Source organism: Heterocephalus glaber, unplaced genomic scaffold (genome assembly GCF_053883595.1).
Source record: "Heterocephalus glaber isolate CG9 unplaced genomic scaffold, H.glaber_assembly_v1.0 deba00001673, whole genome shotgun sequence".
In the NCBI taxonomy this organism is placed as follows: Eukaryota; Metazoa; Chordata; class Mammalia; order Rodentia; family Bathyergidae; genus Heterocephalus; species Heterocephalus glaber.
Window position 1 is genome coordinate 18,128,788 of NW_028258410.1, and position 18,600 is coordinate 18,147,387.

At 55.8% G+C, this 18,600-nt stretch overlaps 1 protein-coding gene across 9 annotated transcripts in view; it reads right to left on the reverse strand.

The window, feature by feature from the left end:
- The window catches only part of Bcas4 (breast carcinoma amplified sequence 4), an 83,170-nt gene that overhangs the window by 37,210 nt on the left and 27,360 nt on the right, over positions 1–18,600 (reverse strand). For 4 of the 9 annotated variants that reach the window (XM_087197711.1, XM_087197710.1, XM_087197709.1 and 1 more), the window contains exon 3: positions 12,362–12,496. The exons of 3 other annotated variants lie outside the window; for them this stretch is intronic. In XM_087197711.1, the coding sequence (XP_087053837.1) occupies positions 12,362–12,496 (135 nt within the window). Of the gene's footprint in view, positions 1–10,312; positions 12,253–12,361; positions 12,497–14,136; positions 14,291–18,600 lie in introns of those variants that run through there. 2 more of the 9 variants (XM_087197707.1, XM_087197706.1) reach the window with 2 other exon arrangements.

The following is an 18,600-nucleotide window of genomic DNA, read 5'->3' on the forward strand; positions in this document are numbered from 1 at the left end:
GGGATGCTCACGTGGCAGGCAGGGCCGAACTTGATGCTTGATTGACTGTGTCAGTCTAAGAAGTTTGCTAAGAGAAGCTTAACTAAATTGGCTCAGGTATTCCACACCTAGGGTGGCTCTCAGCCTGGCTGGTATAAAGTGGAAGTGACGGAGGATGGATCTGCTTCTGCTCCTTGAGAGCAGCTCCAGTCTTTGCCTTGGATGCCATTGCCTGACTTCCATTGCCGACCCATCGGCCTCCTGATACGGACTTGCACAGGGCACTGTAGTGAGCTCCAGACCTTCCCCTAAATGCTTCGGTCTCCAGTGTGCAGACAGACCTTCTGCACTCTTCCTCATCTGACTCTGTGGGCGGCCACTATAAGCCAATCTTGTGAATTCATACATATTTGTACATCTTGGGTATAACTGTTTCTCTAGTAAGCGCTGGCGGATACACTCGGCTAGCACTGTCCTGAAATTCTGTCAGTTCTGACTAAGGGGCCTGGCACTGTCATTTGCACTGGGCTCCACAAATTCTGCCAGATTTCAGACAGGGGCTTGTGGTGGTAGCCCCAACGGTGGGTGTCCTTCCCCCTGCACAAGCCCTCGCAAGGCCACTCGTGGGGCTGGCACACTGCAGGGATCCGAATTTAGAGAGATGTCAAATGCTCTGGTTGGGGCCCAGATGTCCCCCCCACACACAGCAAGAAAGGAAGAGTCCTTCTTGGCTCAGGAGGACAGACCAAGCCACACCCATGGCCTTGCTGGGTCAGGGCCTCCCAGTCAAAGTGAGATTTGTCACCTGCCTGGGGCAGCGTGTCCACTGCCTGGGTCCATGTCCCTGAGCCCATGCCAACAGCTGGCTAAGGCCCAGCAGCTGCCACTGTCACACTGGAGCAGTACACTTCCCATTTTGATGTCTGACCATCGCCAGAGCCCCTGGAGGTGGCGCTGCTGGCCTGGAGGGTGGGTGGGTGTCCAGAGGTCTGAGAAGAGCACCAACAAGCTCTGGGAAGCCCCGTGTACCATCTCGGGTTCCACAGAGCCGCTCGGAGCCTAGTGCCCATGTGGGCAGCTGTTATCCATTAAATAAACAGGCTACTAGGGCAAAACCTAAGGGGCCCACCAGCACCAGCAATGTTCTGACCCCTCCTCTGGGCTCCCACCCTCCCTGGCAACAGACTCTGCCCTGCAGCTGCCTCCCTGTTAAGAGCACTTCCCAGCTGTATAGAAGCCTGGCCCAGAGGTAAGCCCTGGACTGTGCCCCGGGGCCCTTTCTCCCTGTTACAGGCTTCCAAGCTGCCTTGGAGGTCTCCCTCACTAGTGGGTGCCCCAGGGTCTAGTCTACGCCTGGAATCTCGGCCCCGGCCTGTCGCCTTCTCTGGGCAGTCCACTGGAGACCTGGGGACCGTGTGCCTCAGCAGCCTAGTCCTTCAGGCGCCAGTACTGGCCCCAAGGGTCTGTCACCACAGCCCTGGGGACCCTGCAGCACCCTTATCTGAGAGCACAAAGGTTGTTTTCAAGGTCTGGGGAGTCACATCTGAGAGGGAGAGAAAGGAAAGAGGGTGAGAGAGACAGTGAAAGAAAGACGTCTCCAGAGCATCATGAAGAAACACAGGGAGGTAGGGACAAAAGGGGAAAAAACAGAAGCGAAGTGGGGGAGAAGGGGGGGAACAAAAATAAGAGAAGGGAAGATTCAGAGACAAGGAAGTAGAAAGCACAGGGGGAGGCAGGGGAATGGGGATAAGGAGAGAAACTGAGGCAGGAGTAGGGATCGGGGGCCTGGATCAGGAACTGAGGAGATGATGTGACTCACTCCGAGAGTCCAGGCTGCTGAAGCCCAACTCATTGTGCCCCACATGGACACCACACAACCACTGCCACCACCTGCCCACCCATCCCACTGTCAAAGCAGCGGCATCCCCAGAAGACAGGAGTCTGTGGAGCGGACTCCATCTTGCCGTAGGGGCAACACATCTCTCTTTTCATTTTATTCTTAACTCTGGAAACCTTGGGTCTAAACCCTCCTTCCAGAGCTGGGGGTGTAGGAGCTTAGAACACGTGAGACCTGGGCTTTCAACCACAGCAGCACAAAACAAAACACAACAAAACAAAACCCCACCTGCACCCCATGGCCAAACCTTTGGTTTCAACAGTGCCACTCTCCATGGCAGCAAGGAGAGATGAGGAAAAGATCCTGAGCAGCCCGGGCTCCCCCACACTCCCCCCTGTCTCACCAACTCCTCGGGTGGTCAGCCCAGACATTCCGGCTGGCCTGTCTCACTGCGTCACAGGTGGGCGGCAGGGCAGATGCTAATCAACCAGAAGGTCCTCCGACCTCCAGGGCCATCCCTCTCCCAGAGGCCTTATCCCTCCCTCCCTGTGATGGCTGAGGCTGAGCCTGGATGTCTCCAGCCCTGAACTCCACCCCCGGCTCTCCACCCTCCGTCTCCTCCTCCCAGCAATTCCTGCTAGCTCTACCTGCAGACAGACTCTTGATTCATGCAGCAGCTTGGATGAATCTCCAGGGAGTAAAGCTGAGCAAGAAAAGCCAATCCCAAAAGGTTACAAGCTAGATGATTCCATTTATAGAACATTTTTGAAATGGCGAAATTCTAGAAATGAAGGGCAGATGAGTGGTTGCCAGGGGGTGACGAGGAGGGGCAGGAGGAAGGTGAAGTGGTTGTAAGAGGACAGCGACTCGGAGCCTTGAGAGCAGGGACCGTCTGACACCTTGACAGGGAAGTGGAGTGTGAACCAAATCAGATCAAATCTCATACAGGACAAAACCAGGTTCCCTGGGGAGGGGGAGCCACAGGTAGGGACTGGAAGGGGACTTGAGAGCTGGAGGCACCCACGAGTGAGCACAGGTGAAACCAGGGAGACAAGAACGAGACCAACAGCTTGAATCAGTGTCAAAATCCCGGCCACCGTGCTACTGTACTACAGCTTCGCAAACTGTTAGCGCTGGGGAAACTGGGTCAAGCGTACAGCGGTCCCTCTGGATTTTCTTTTTCTCTCTGAGGTACTGGGAACTGAACCTGCTGTCTCATGAACGCTAGGCAAGCACTCTACCACTGAGCTACATCCCCAGCCCCTATATTATTTCTTGTAACTGCACGCAGCTCTATAATTATCTCAAATCTGTCAGCTAAGCGTGTGCACACATAGCCGGGGCCACCCACACCTGTGGCTAGGCTACCAGCATCTCCCCGAGCCCATCCAGTGCACAGCCAGCATCCACCCTCCACGTGCAGCCACAGCCATCTAAGAGGCAGGGCAGGTCACATCTCATGTCCATGTCCATCAGGGCTGGGTCCTCACAATGGTCGTGACCTGGCTCCTTTGCTGCCTGGGGCCCCTGTCCCCAGACTTGCTCAACTCCTTCCTCTCCTCCTCCAGGGCTCCAGGTACCTGTGCTCCAGTCTGGACACCTCTGACATACCTCTTCTCCGCCAGCCGCTAGGGTCTCCTCTCCCCTCAGCACAGTGCCTGTGACACTGAGTGCTCAGCAGCTTGAAGCAGGAGCCATGGCTCCTGCATCCATCCCAAGAGTTGGAAATGGCACTGGCTTAGGGAGGTGGTTCAAAGGCAAGTATTAACTTAAGTGAGTGAACAAAAAGAAGGCAGAGGATCTGGCACCAAAGGAGTTAAGTCTGGCCAGGGGCTGGAAAGCAGAGGTAAGGGGCTGGGACTGAACACGTGGCAGCTGGGGGCGGGGCAGCCACGGAGGCAAAAAGAACGTGGGGGGAGGGGTGGGCAGGGCAACGATGCCCAGGGCTCCAGGGCCCAGGATAGAGAGGGAAAGAAGCCCGGACAAACTCACAGACTAAGCCAAGCTGCCCCTCACCCCCACCATGGTATCTTGACAGAAGCAGAAGTGAAGGTTTGGGGTGCAGGTCAGCTCCTTCGGGGCTTCTCAGCGTCTGTTCCCGCCTGCATGGCTCACAGGAAGGAGGGCAGGGCTGCTTGCCAGGGTCACAGAGGACCTTGGATTTGCACTTTCACAGCCCCTCCAGTGCCCCCCACAGAGCTGCCAGCGTGGAGCAGAGAGTCCTTGAACCCCAAGGAATGAACTATGTCCCGTGGCCAGATCCTCCAATGGCAGCCACCCTTTCTAGCTGTGTGGCTTTGCCCAAATTACCAACTTCTCTGTTTCCTTATCTGGAAGTCAGGGCTGATACTAGTTCCTAGCTTATTGGGTGTTAAGCTCATTAACTGCAAGGTACTTAAAGAACAGCACTCAGTGAGTCCTGGCTAATTCCATTATTATTACAGCCCCCTGGATCCATTAAATGCCATCATTAGCTTGGAAACAGCCCAAGTGTACAGTTTTATAACATTGCATTTTTAGTATTAAATGCATTCTGCCTCAAAACATGAAGAAATCACAACTCCAGGAGTCAGTTCAGGGCATGCCTCAATTTTTACTTTGCAAGAAGCCTCAAAAATGTTTAGTTCGAGAGCCAGGGGTGGTGGCTCATGCCTGTACTTCCAGCACTCAGGAGGCTGAGGCAAGAGGATCATTGTGATTTCGAGACCAGCCTGGGCTAGTAAAATCAAAGTCAGTCTGAACTACTGTACATACTGAGTCTCAAAGTAACACACAAAAATGCTAAGTGCCAGGAGCACATTTCTTTGCCACTAAGAGGCATGGTTCATTGGTCAATCAGAAGGCATAGCTTGTAGTAGGTGTTCAATAAATGCCTGTGGTCTAGACAGAGAGGCTACAGGAGGCCATGCCACAGGCACTCCCTGGCAGCCTCCTGGCCTGTGGTCTCCCGTTTCTCCTGAAGTGCTAACAGCTGGCAGCTGTTATCTGTGCCCCTCCTGCCTGTGCCGACTCTGGGGGTCACTGCCCAGGGCCTCTGGAGCTGGACTTGGGGGTGGAGCAAAAGGCTTGGATCCCCATCAGGGCACGGTGGGCCCCTCGGGTCTGGGGCTCAGTGATGTCCGGCTGTGACACAGCCAGCGGCCTGCTCTGGCTTCCCACTCCATCCGAAACCCAGCATCCCTTCTCTCTGCCCGAGGCTCCCGGTTAATTATTAGGACTCCCGAGTAACGGGAACTTTGGCCTTGACTTTGGGCCTGGCGACACGACAAGATGGGACAGAATCTGCCAGAACGGTCACCTGGATGAATTCACTGCTTAATGAGGTTTATTTTCCCAGCAAAAGGTTGACCATGCACAACCAAGTTCAAGTGCCTTCCAGACTCTTTGGTCTCCAAAGAGATCACATCTCCCCCGACACCCCAAACCCAGCTACAGGCATCACATGGGCCTCTGCACAGACACAGGACACATCTCTGTGTGTCCCTAACCAGGACCTGCTGCAGCTGACCAGACCTGCTCACCCTCCACCCCGCCTGACCTTGCCTGCGAGCTCCTGTCCACAGAGGCCACAGGCTTCACAGCCACGAGAGCTGGCACCACACTTTGGGCCAGGCCGCATACTTACCTGTTCTCACAACCTTCCCTGACCTCGCATCTCTCCTTTCCTGTTAGGCACAGAAGTGGGAAGCAGGTGGCCCACCTCATGATTGTATCCTAACAGCTCCTGCCTGTCATGGGTTAGATCTGGAACATCCCCCCAAAACTCATGTTCAGAGGGGGGGTTTGGGGGAGCAACTGGAGCATCACTGGGTGAATCCCTGATGGAGTCATAGCGAGTGGCCTGTTGGGAGGTGGTGCAAACTGAGGAGGCGGGGCCTAGGTGAACGAAGTAGGTCGTTGGGACCCTCACTATGGGCTGGTGTGGTACCAAGTGCCATAAGGGGATCCCCAGGGATACCTGGGCTCCTCCTGTCTCCTCCCCCAGCTCTGAGTGGGTGGTTCCACCTCACACTGTCTCTGACAGCCACCCATCTTGACACAGGAGTGTGAGGGCGAGTGGCTTGGAGTGAATCGAGCCTTCTCTTCCCATATCTGGGCCTCAGCACCTAGAACACTGCTCCATGTCAGGGCAGGTGCTCGAAACGTTTGTCAACTAAAGGGCTGTAAGGCAGCTTTCTGTCACCACGACAAATGCCTTCGATAAAGCACTTCAGGGAGGAAAGGTTTGGCTCACAGTTTCAGGGGTTTCAGTCCATGGTTGCCTGGGTCCACTGCTTTAGGCCATGATGAGGCAGAAAGATCATGGTGGGAAGGTCTGGTAGAGCAAAGCTGCTCACTTTACAGCAGCTGGTACAGGAGAAAGAGGGGAAGCTAGAGACTGGGGGGCCAGGGAAAGACAGAGTCCTCAAAGTCACACCTCCACAACCCACTTGGTTCCTACTAGGCCTCACCTCCTGGGTTTCCAGCACCTCCCAATGAGGCCAAGTTATGAACTAATCAGTGAGTTAACCCACAGATGAAGTTAGTGTCCTCACGATCTAATCACCCTTCAAAAGCCCCACATGGACCGTCGGGGGACATTGTAGATCCAAACCGGAAAGTGGGTGAATCTTGCATATTCCAGTCCTTAGCTGGATCCCACCAGGCTGGAGCTTTGTCTAACCCCTCTCAAGGGGAACGCCGGGACCCTGCTCCAAGCCCAGAGCAGCAAGCACCATGGCCAAGATATAAACCTGGGTCTCTGGACTCCAGAAGCTATATTTTGTGAAGTTGAAACATATCATTCTCGATATTTTCTGTATCTATAGGAAACACATAAAAGCTAAGAGGGAACTAGGGTGGGGCCCCAGACACCTTTACCCAACGCAGATGCTCATCTAGGCCAGGGGCTTCCAGCCCAAGGCACTTTGCCTCAGGAGACATTCAGCCCTTTGTGATCACCTCTCTGGGGGCTCTGCACCCAGGAAGCGGAGGCCAGGGGTGCAGCCCCTCACCCCACAGGGTTCAGGGTGGCCCCACTGCCCAGAGGACCTGGCCCCAGATGTCAGCAGAGGAGAAGGATGATGATGAGTGTCACCGGGGAGAAGCCAGGGTGCTTCCAAGCAGGCCTCAACAAACAGGCCCCCAAGATAAAAATTCCTTGGTGTCCTCCTCTCTCACCGTCAACAGAAAACAAGAATGCAAGGCTTACAAAACCTGATTTGGCTCCCGAACCAGCCCGCCAGGAGCCCTGTCCCTCCCCTGCACACCTGCCACCAAATGTCTCGAATGAAGCAAACCCGTCCTGTGCTGGGCCCTGTGTGGTGGGGGGCTGGGGACGTGGGGGGCTCAGCCCTCCATTGCGGTGTTAATATTTGCCATCTGCTCTAGTTGCACTTTTACCGCAAGGGCTGCTGGGGCAGGAAGAGAAGGCTGGTTCAGGCCGGGAGGAGGAGTCGGAACCTTGCTCTTTTGTGTCTGCCTCTCCAGCTCCACCAGCCTCCACCAGCAGATAAAGCCCAGCCAGGCTCCTCCCACAGTCACCCCTCCAGGGGGACCCTGCTGGGAGATCAGGGAGATCAGGGAGATCGGAGGTGTCCCCAGGAGGCAAAGCCTCCCTCCTCGGATGGGTGAGGAGGGAGGAGAAGGGGTAGTGGGGGAGGGGAGGGAGGGACACCAGGCCTGGCACCAACACCTCCTACAGGCCAACCCGGGGCAGGACAGCTCTGCCCATGGCCTCCATTGCTTCGTTCCAGCCCACAAAAGCCCTCCTGCAGCTCTCTACTGTCTGGCAACACCTCCAGGGAAGTCTGGGAGGCTGGCAAGGGCCACGAAGCCTTCAAAATACCCAGTGATATTTACTGCACACCTACTATGTGCTCAGCCAGGCCAGGCAGCTCACAGGTAGGTCCTGAGAACATAATGTGGACCAGAGAGCGTCTTGCTAAGGTTGCTGCCCAGGACCTACCCAGACCTCCACTTTTTTCAAGAAACGCCAGAAGTATAGGTTTTTATGTGAAATCTGCTTCCTAAAATGCTGGCAATTAATTCAAAGTATTATATACTGAGCTGGCCAAAGCACAGGTGTCTCTGGGACAGAGATCTTCAGTTGACACTCCTGAGCCCTGAGGCTGTGGTCCCTGCCCAGGGGAAGATGACAGACCAAGGGAGAGATACATGAACAAGGTCAAAGCTGGGTCAAATCCTGGCTGTCACTTATGCTGTGTGACCCTGGGCAAGTGAAAAGGGTTCAGTTTCCTTCCTTGCAACCTGGACTCTACCCCTAGAACTGTTACAGGGAGTTGAGATCAGGTACCCAAACCCCTTCCTATACAGTAACTGATCAGTAAAACCTTTGGCTATTAGGCTGCTACTAAGAGCCAAAGAGCTCTTGTTGGATAGATACAGAGAAGTAGAGAAGGTACCCCTCTGCACCCCCTTGTCTTAGGGCCTCCAAAAGAATGAACCTGAGATAGAGAGGTCATCCGCCTGAAGTACAGAGCTGGGGAGCACAGCGGGTACTGCCCATGGGCCTGACAAGCTGTTCTCCACGACATTTAACATTTAGAAAGATTAGTGGCTGACTTTGAGATATGGAAGATTCACATAAAACTGTAGGTACGTCAAGCTTTCTCCCCAGACAGGGAAATCTAGCCACATGTGGCCCTCATTTCTAGTATCAAGACACAGGCTCTGCATGCAGTTCACCAGCGTCCCTGCCACTCCGTGTCTCACTCTGGCAGACCTGACTCCTGTCACCAGGTGGCCGTGAGCATCTGCGGGTTTGAGCCCAGGGCCCCATTCTGCTGTGGGCAAAGCCTCCCTCCCCCTTTGAGCAGGCCTGAGTCACCGTGGCCTCAACCGGCGCTGCCAGAGCTGGGGACCCACAGGTGGCTGAGCAGGCCCAAGTCCAGGCCAGACCCCCAGTTCCTTCCTCCTTGAAGGAGACCGCACAGTTGCCCCATTGGCCCTGCTGTTAGCCAAACAGCCTTCGTTGGAAAGCACCACATTCCTCTCTGTTGGAAAAATTAATCAAAATGACACCTCGTGAACAAGATGTTTTGGCTCTGCAGAAAACAAACAGTGGTTTATGAAAAATTAGCGCGGCTGCCCTACGCCTCTGGGCACGAGCACAAGGGTCAAGGCCAGACTGTGGGCTGGGACCGGGCCTGGGTCAAGGGCACCTGCTGCGGCCTCCCAGGCAGTTCCGAGGCCCGAGGCCACCTGGCTGGCAGAAGCTCGAACTTCCCTTCCGCATGGGCCAGAAACCTCTCCAGACAGGACCCTTGGGCAGGCCCTGAGCTGCAGCCCCTCCTTAGGTGGGTCTGGGGTGAGCATTTTCCAGGGGCCCAGAGCCCTCACTGGGCGCCTCTTCTCCCCTCTGACTGGCCCAGAGACCCTGAGGGGCCCTGAGGATCCCCAGGAACTCAGGTTCCAGTAGGGGGCGTTAGCCAGGGAGAAGACTCCTAACGGCTGAACCTTCGGCTTGGAGGACACCTTGTGCCCTGCTCAGGGCCCCAGTTCAAGACTCGACAAGATGGCACCAACCTCAAATGCCAGCCAAGCCCAGTGAGGCACCACACTGAGCAAATGTGACCCAGTCACCCTCCTGCCACAGCCCTTTCCCCGGCTCCCCAGTGCCCTTTGCAGCGTTCACTCCTCTGCAAGGCCTCGGGCCTGGCACAACCTGGCCCTCCCCATCCTGACCCGGGCCCCGGTGTCGTGTCAGGCCTCCTGCTGCTCAGTCACAGGCCCCAAGGCCAGAAGCTTCCGACCCCAGGCAAACTCTTCTGAGAGCCTTCCTCTTTATGTCCCCACTCCTCTAGCACAGGCTCTCGATATCTCAAATCCAAAGGCCCCTTGGGATCTTGCCCTCTGTGCTACCTGGCAGTAAAACTCTCTGAGGTTGAAGACGAAGTGAGCAGCCCAGTCAGAAGTCTCACAGATGGGGACTGGTGGCAGTGAAAGAGAGGTGCCACTCTTAGTTAAGCACTTGCGACACTGTAAGAATCATTGCCAAAGTATAATCCAAAGCACACCTTCCACACAGCACAGCACAGGCATGCAGATGTGTGCACTGGGAAAGAGTGTCCGCTGGAGAGTGGCAACGGGAGCCGCGTGGCACCTGGGCCCTATGCCCGAGATGTCAGGCTGGCTCGGCCTGTGGGCTGAACATGTCTCTCTCAGTGGGCAAAGGCCTGGGCTCAGACCAGGAGCTCCCTCTGAGGTGGCACACCGGTGTGCCTGGGCCACCTCTACCAGAGCAGCCCTTGGTGCTAGCCCAGACCACAGACACAGTCCACTTCCAGTCTCCAGTCACACGGCCAGGGGAAGGGACCGCTGGTGTCACACCGGCCTGGTGTGTGGAGAGACCCAGACTGCCTGCCCAGCCTTCTTCAGCTGCAAAGTGAAGAGCAGAGGGAAGGGGGAAGAGGTGGCCACCTGTGAGAAAGGCTGGGCTTAGGAGAAACGAGGCCCAGCTGTCCCCCCCCCACCCCCCCACCCCCCGGCTCCGTCCCAGGTACAGCAAGACAGGCAGGGTGGGAAACACACCCCAAAGGCCCTGCCACAGCTCTCTGTGGGGAGGCCGAAGCCTCTACTCCTGGGCTCTCGGACCCCTCCCTCCCAGCCAGGAAGGGGCATGGGGAGGGGCCTCCTCCCTCCCAGGCACCAGACTCCAGGGGAGTCACACCCCCAGAGAGGACCCCCTTGTGCCCATGGGGCCTCCCCACTGCAAGGAACCCTCAGGGCAGGGAGATGGAGGTGGGCAGCTGGGAAGGGAGGCCAGTCTCCCTGAATGGCCTCTAGAGCCTGGAGCCGCACTGATCCACCTGGAACAACCTGGGGGAGGGGTTAGGGAGGGGCAAAAGTAAAGCTCTCTGAGTCTAGCGGGGCATCCAGCAGCAGAGGGGCAGAGGACGGTGGCCTTGCCAGGAGGACACGTCCACCAGAGCAGGCACTGGGGACCAGCTGGAGGCTGCATGAAACCCTGGCTCCAGGGGAATCTGGGTGAAAGAAACAGAACCTCCAGGGGGTCCACATGGACCCTCACCTCCCCAGCAGCAGGCCCACTGGTTAGACTGGTCACACACTGGCCCAGCAGGAAACAAGGCATCCATACTAGAAGTCACAGGTTCAAATCCCGACTCCCTCATGCACTGAGAGGGAAGTAACTCGATCCCTTGGTGCCTCGGTTTCCTCATCTTTGAGATAGAAACAGTGAACAGACCTACTTTGTCAGGCGGGTATGCAGTGCCTACAGAGTTGGCCTAGCAGGGGCCATAAGGATCATTCTAGAAGGGCCCTCTGGCTTGAGGCCTGGTGCAGGAAGAGCACTGGAAACGCTGAGGCCTACACACGCTGTGTGCACTCACCTGTACCACCTCCCCAGACGAGCCCCAGTAGGGCCAAGATCAACACCCGGGCTGAGGGTGACTCATCACCCCGGGTGGAACAAGTTTCCTGGAACAAGTCCCCACAGGTAGGTCAGGGGCTCCTTGGAGCACAGTGCACACCGGAGTCTAGTGGAGAGGAGGGTCCCACAGGCCTGGGGCTCACCCAGCACTGGCCGCCCACAGAGTCTCAGTGTCCACCTCTGAGCCAGGAAGTGGACACAGCCTGGTGGGAACGGCTGCAGGTCTGAGGGGGGATGTAAGTGTGGGGACCAGGGCCTCACAGCACCCACTGCTGGCACAACTGCTGAGGGCCCAGGCTTTGCCAAGGTCCTCTGTCCTTTCTCCCCATTGTGCACCTTGAAAGCCACCAATGGGGAGATGCTGGGGTCCTGGTCCCCCAAGAGTGGTCACCGTAACTCAAGTTTGTCTGGAGAGGGGCCATCCCAGGAGGCACCTACTGGAGGTGGCATTCACTTGGGCTCTGAGGGGTCAGTAGGAGTTCCTGGACCCTGAGGTCCAGCCCCACTGGCTGGCTGGCTGGCTACTGTCCAGCCCTTAAAGCACTCAGGAAGCTGAGGCAAGAGGATCACAAGTTCAAGGCCAGCCTGAGCTAGACAATGAGACTGCCTCAAAAAAATGAAAGAACAAGGAAAGTCTCAGTTGCAGGATTTATCTGGCCTCAGTTTTGACATAAGAAAAAAGGACACAGTGTTCTTCCTTTCCTTGTGGGGCCATGGGGAGGAGGCCCTGGACAAAGCAGGTATGTGGGAGGACGGGCTTCCGGCCTTCCTCTGCTCTTCGGCTCAGCTCGAGGCTGGCTGGTGCCCGGGGAAGGAGGCCATGGCCTGAATCCTGATGTGGCCCCCAGCACCATCAAATAGAGTAGGGTTGCTTCTGCTCACCATGGTAACAACGCATGGAGCCTGCTACCTGGTAAATAGTAGGTGCTCAAGAAGAGGGGGATGAGTTCATGAGGAGTCGCAGCAATGAAGCCTGACGTGCAGGCCGTGAGGAGACTGCAGCCACAGGGAGGGTGAGGCTGTACTCCTGACCACTTCCTGTCTGAAGACGGGAATGTGCACTTTGAACTCCGTTTCCTGAGCCCTCTCCCCACTCCAGGGTCTCTGGAGGAGGAGGGAGAGGCCTCCTCATCCACGGGGCGGATACTCACATTCCTGCAGGAGGACAGCACCTGGGAGCCCAGCCACCTGCACAGGGCCTGAGGGAAGGCCCCACAGTCCCGCTTGGCCTGCGGCACGTGGGCTTCCAGGAAGGCAGCGTGGCACCCGACCATCTTGATGAAGGCCTGGTGGGAGAGGGAGAAGAGCCATGACTCTACATCTGCCTGCCGGAAGGGACGCTAGGCCCTTAAACACTACCAACAGCCTCCCTCCGAACAGACCCATGGGCTCCCCAGGCCCGCTGTGCCAGAGGGACACCTTCAGAAACTGAAAGCAACAATGCCAGCTCCCACCTCCCACAGTGACACTACTTTTCGCCTCTATGTGCAGGGGACAATGGAGGCTCAGAGAGGCAGTGTCACCTCCTCACAGGCACACAGCCAGGAAGTGGCAGAGAGGAGATCTGCGGCACATCTGTCAGATTGTGAAGCCCTTTTTAATTGAAGATGGATCTTTTAGAAATTGCCTGAAAGCTCACTTTAATAGCTGATATAGATTGGAACTCAGAAGCTTCTGGGAGCCAGGCAGGGAGCAGAGAGGGATGAGAGGGGAACTGGAATGCTGGGTCCGTTCCACAGTGGCCACCCAGTTCCAGGCCTCAAGGGAAGAGCTTCCAACCCGAGATAAAAGTGCTCAGAGTCCAGACTGTCTGGATTAGAATCCAGGTTCTGCCTGCCACTCCCTAGCTGTACACCTCCTCGTGAGTCCTCTGACCTCTGTCAGTCTGTTTTCTCATCTATAAAATGGGAACAGTAACACCAATCTTGTTAAATAAATGAAGTGCTTAGCACATACTTAAGAGCCCATTAAATGTCAGCCACCATCATTTTAAAAAGAAAGAAAAGGACAGTCCAATTTTATGAAGTTTCTGGTTTTTATCAACACTAACTATAAATCCACACTTGAAAGAGCATGGTGCAAGCCCAGGAAAATTAAAAACAGCCATTTGTGACCTCCAGTGTGCCTTTCAGACCTTCCTCTGTGCTGGGTCCTCCGTGTGTGTCTGTGTACGTGGGCAGCAAGGCCACCACACACGGCAGCTACAGAGCCGTCTCAGACAAGGCCGCACCACTCTGGGCCTCCCCTTGTTCCAGCAATCAGCTGTGTCCCCCTCAGAGGTCCCACTACACCTGGCCTCACTCGGCTACCTGAGCAGACACGAAGTCACCCCGATTCCCTGATCTCCTCTGCGATCCCCGTCCCTTCCAGCACACAGGTTCTAAGGGACCCCCTCCCCACCCTGTGCCCCGGCCCCGCACTGCCTGCTCGGGCCGCGCTGTGTGCACAAGCGTGCTCATGAACGAAGGGTGAGTGAGTGATTCGGCCTCACAGAGACTGGACAGACCCAAGGAGGTGGCATCTGTGGTGCTTCGGTGGCCCTGAGGTTCTGGTTCTGGCTGCAGCAGGGTAAAAGGGTGGATCAGCCACGGGGGGGGGGGGGTGTGCACGCGTACACATGCATGTACATGCAGTGGGTGGGTCACAGGGATGCAGCTGGGGAGCTGCATCTGTCCCTGCCCTGGAGCTGGAGGCTCAGGGCCTCCCATCTAGCCATAAACACAGAAGAAAGCCCCCTCCCATCCTGTCCCAGAGCCGCTTCCAATTTTCCGCTTGCTACACTAACGCTGGTCTGGAGTGAGCTGCTGGCAGAGGAGCGTGAACGTCTGCAGCCCGTGCCGAGCTGGGCAGCCCAGCCAAGCCACCACAGGGAGGACGAGCCCTGAGCCCTCAGGGCTGCAGGAAGCCAGCGATGCACTCACCATCCACACAGACGGACGGGGACCATGGATCTCCACCGCCCAGAGGGCTGGAGCCGGGAGCCGGGAGCCGGGTAACTTCCACGCATCCTTCTGCTCAGTGAAATGTGCTACTGATCAGTCAGCAGGTGGGAAGGAAAGGAGGGCAGCCTGTTGGTAAAACTGTATTTACAAGTACTGAGCAAAGTGAACACTTTCGGCAAAGACCCTGCCCAGAAAAGGGTCCGACGTTCAGCACCGGGGGGGGCACAGAATGCGGCCAGTTCTCCCACTTCCTGCTGTGTGACCGAGGCCAAGTCACTTCTCTCTCAGTTGCTCCCAAGGAGGCCGTGAGTTGCCCTGAGGTCTTGCTGGGAAACCGGGACAGTCTGTGGCTGGCAGAGGCACACAGGAAGTGACACTGGTCAAGGGCCACCCTGGTGAGCACTGATCCGGAGGGCAGGGTGGGCTTTGGCCCTGTGGGAGCCACTGAAACAGTAGCCACCTCAGGGCCGAGGTGGGCATAACAGGGCGGGGACGTCACCCTGGATAGATGCCACCTCTCTTGGCCCAGCGGCGAGGACTGCAGCCACCAAGACAAGCATCTGTCCTCACAGGGCTCCCAAGGCGAGCAGGTGCCGACCTCACTCCCGCCACCCTCGAGACTTTGAGAGACAGGTGAGACATTCCTAGCTGACAGAGGAGGAAACTGAAGTAGCGAGTCACCAAAGAGCCAGACCCAGCTGGCTCTGGAATTCACCTGTCCCGGTACATTAGGTTCTCAATGGGTTCCTACGTTTTCCGGTTGTGACGTCACACACTTTAGCTACAGGAAAATACAAACCTCTCATTTGCCTTAAAATCTATGATCAAGGGCCAGGGATTTAGCTCAGTGGTTCTGCTGCCTGCTTCGCAAGCACAAGGATCAGAGTTTGATCCCTGGCACCAAAAAAAGAAAAAAAAAAATCTATGACCTCTTGGGCTGGGGATTTAGCTCAGTGGTTCTGCTGCCTGCCTCAAAATCACAAGGTCCCATGTTCGATCCCCAGTACCAAAAAAAATTTATGACCTCTCTTGGACAACTTCAGGGCCCTCCTGCATTCATTCCCTTCATTCATTCATTCATGCATGCATGCATGCTACTGGGAACTGAACCCAGGGCCTTTACACCGAGCTGTATCCTCAGGCCTTTAAAAAATTTTTTGTTTGTTTGTTTTTGGTACCAGAGATTGAACTTGGGACATTGCACTTGCATGGCAGGCGCAGGAACCACTGAGCTAAATCCCTGGCCCCGATTTTCTTTAAATTTTGAGATAAGATCTCGCTAAATGCACAAGCTAAGCTCCAACTTGAAACCCTCCTGCCTCAGCCTCCCAAGTAGGTAGGATTACAGGCACGTGCCACTGCACCCAGCACCCCCTGCTTTTTTTTTCCCCCTTGCTTTTAATAGCAACCCAATTACAGAGAATTCTGTAGAATTTCAATAGCACCAGGGTGTTTAATTAGGGTAAGCGCCACTGAGTCTCAAAGTCAGACAGAGTCCAGGGCGGAGTGGGGACTGTGGCATTCCACAGACTCACACCCCATGGAAGAGGACAGTTACAGCTCAGCTTTTCCAGAGAGGAGTGGGGAGGCTCAGAGTTGGGCTTCTAACCCTGGCCCTTAGCATTCACACTCGCCAGCTTCATCTAAAGCTGATGTCAATTTTTCCTAGACATCTAAAATGCAGAAGCCAGGGCCGGGAATTTAGCTCAGTGGTTCTGCCGCTTGCCTTGCAAGCACAAGGACCGGAGTTCAATCCCCGGTACCAAAATGAAATAAAATGCAGAAGCCAATTGTTTGAGAACAATTTAGAAGTCCCTAAAAAGAGCAACCATAGACCCAGCAAATCTACCCGTAGGTCCTGACCTCCGGCAAATGAAAGCACACGACTGCATGAACACCGGGAACACTCAAGGAAGCATTATTCCCAACAGCCCCAAAGCGGAAGCTACCCAAATGCAAATCAGCCGGGGAACAGACAAACAGAACGTGGCCCATCCAAGGGACAGAGTGGTGTCTAGCCATCAAGGGAACGGGCGTCCTGACGGGGCTATAACGTGCGAGGACCTCCTCGGCCATCATGAGAGCTCAGTGAATGGCGGCAGATATAGAAGAACACTCACGACACACTTCCATTATTGTGAAACACTGGACTGGGCAGAAGTCACAGGCACAGAAAGACAAGGGGCTGGGGAATGCTACTGGACACGGAGTCTCTTTTGGAAAAATAATCTGGAATGGGAGTGTGGTGATGGTTGTACAACCTTGAGATACACCCAGGCCTCTGAATGAGACACTGTCACTTCCCTTGTCACTGGGACACAATACCCAACCCCCACCACCTAGCGGAGGAGAGGTTCATTCTGGTTCATGTGATCAGTCCACGGCCAGCAGCTGCAGGGCAGAATCAGCATGGCAGAGGGGCACAGCGAGGAGGGCTGCTCACATCATGGTGGCCAGGAAGCGGAGAGAAGTGGGGAGCAGGAAAGGACACCCCCCCTGTGACCTGCCTCTTCCCACCAGGCCCCACTCCAACTGCAGGCCAGCCGTGTGGGCCCCACATCCAGCCACCTCCCCAAAACCCCAGTTCTGAGCATACAGTCTTTGGGGAATGTTCTCCACCTAAACTCTAACAAACACTCTAAGGACACAGTGGTGCCCCTTCTCTACAGGGGACACTTTCCAAGGTCCCCAAGGGATGCCTGAGGCTGGGAGTACCACTGAGCCTTACAGATACCTATTTCTCCCTATACTAACTTATAGTAAAGTTAAATTTATAATTTAGGAACAATAAGAAATTAGCAACAAGATAATTAAATAGACTAATTCTAACAATATACTGTAATAAAAGCTATGTGAGTATGATCATGCTCTTTCTCTTCCTTTTCTTGTCCTTGAACACAAGCCCTGAGATCCTGCAACAGTGATACCCGAAATGGCTTGGAAGTAACTTCTGGGAAGGAGGGCTGTAGGAAGAGATGATTCACATCCTGGGCAGGACAGCATGGGATCTCACGCATAAAATGTAAAACTTATGAATTGGTTATTTCTAGAATTTTCCACTTAATGTTTCTAGACCAAGGTTGACCACAGGTAACCAAAACCATGGGAGCTTAAGCCAGGGATAAGGGGGGACTGCTGTAATCCATCTGGACTTCCTCATGGGGAAAGACTACAGCAGCTACAACCCCTTTAAGGACCCTGCCATTCTTGAAGCAGGGTCCAAGTGTTGTGACCCCTGGCCCTGTGCCATCAGCCTGCACTCATCCCTGACCTGGAACAGGAAGGCCTCAGGGCCTTTGCACCAGCCATTCCCTCCCCAGGCTCACTGCTCCATATTCCAGGCTTGGCAGAAAGCTTGTGCCCCACAGCCCTATCTGCCCTTGCTCGACTCAGCCCCTTGCTTGTTCCCAGTCAGCTGTCACACCCAGCCTCCAGGGTGACAGCAGGAGACAAGGAGCCCCACCTCAGCTCTGCCTGGCACCTGTCTCAGGGTAGCCCAGAGTTCAATAGGTGTTGAATGTGGTCAGGGGGTGGAGTGAAGACCTGGATCTCACACAGGAAGTGAAGGCTCACGCACCCGGAAGAGGCAGCCCCAAGATCTGCCCTGCGGGGTGGACTTCAGACAACACCTGTCCCATCCTGAAGGGTTTCCCAGCCTGAAGTATCAACAGGGCTGAGGCGGAGGCCCACCGAGCACACGCACGCCTCACCACTCGGCCGCTGTCCCTTCCTTGGCCTCCTGGGGATAAAGTTCCGAGGAACCTGCCCTGGCTCCTGCGCCAGTTTGTCCAGCCCCACTAGGTCACATCCACCCTGGCTCCATCATCAGGCCTCCCAGGATTCCGCCGGTGTCCTGGCATCCTTTCTACCCCAGCCCAGCCCACACAGCTGCCCCCGACCTAGGGACCTAGAGCCACTCCCGGCCTCACTTCCCTGCACCCGCCCAGCCTCGTCCATCTTGGTAACTGTGGTGGGCAGAACGATGGGCCCAAAGATGCTCACGTCCGAGACCCCAGCTCGAGTAGGCACCCTACCTCCCTGGGAAGACGGGACTCTGAGCTGGGATGAGCTTGAGCCACTGGTGGCGCATGTGTGACTGTCCCACGCCTCCCAATGGGGGTTGAGCTGCCCGCCAGGGAGATGCAAATTATGGCTCTATCATGAATGTGACGAGCTGAGGGCCTTGGCCTGGCAGAATGCCCTGCATTGCCCAGGTGGGTCCCGAGCCCTAGTCAAGGGTCCTTGCACGAGGGAGGCAGGTGAGGGCTCAGAGGAGAAGAAGCTGAGGCAGTGACGCTGTGGGCTTTTAAGACAGAGGAAGTGGCCGCTAGGAGCTGAAACAGGAGAGGTCCTAGAGGTTCTTTCCTAGAGCCTGCAGGACCACCCTGCAGCACCTTGCCCTCAGCTCCAAGGCGAGTTCTGGGCTTCCGGTCTCTGGGGCTGTTAAG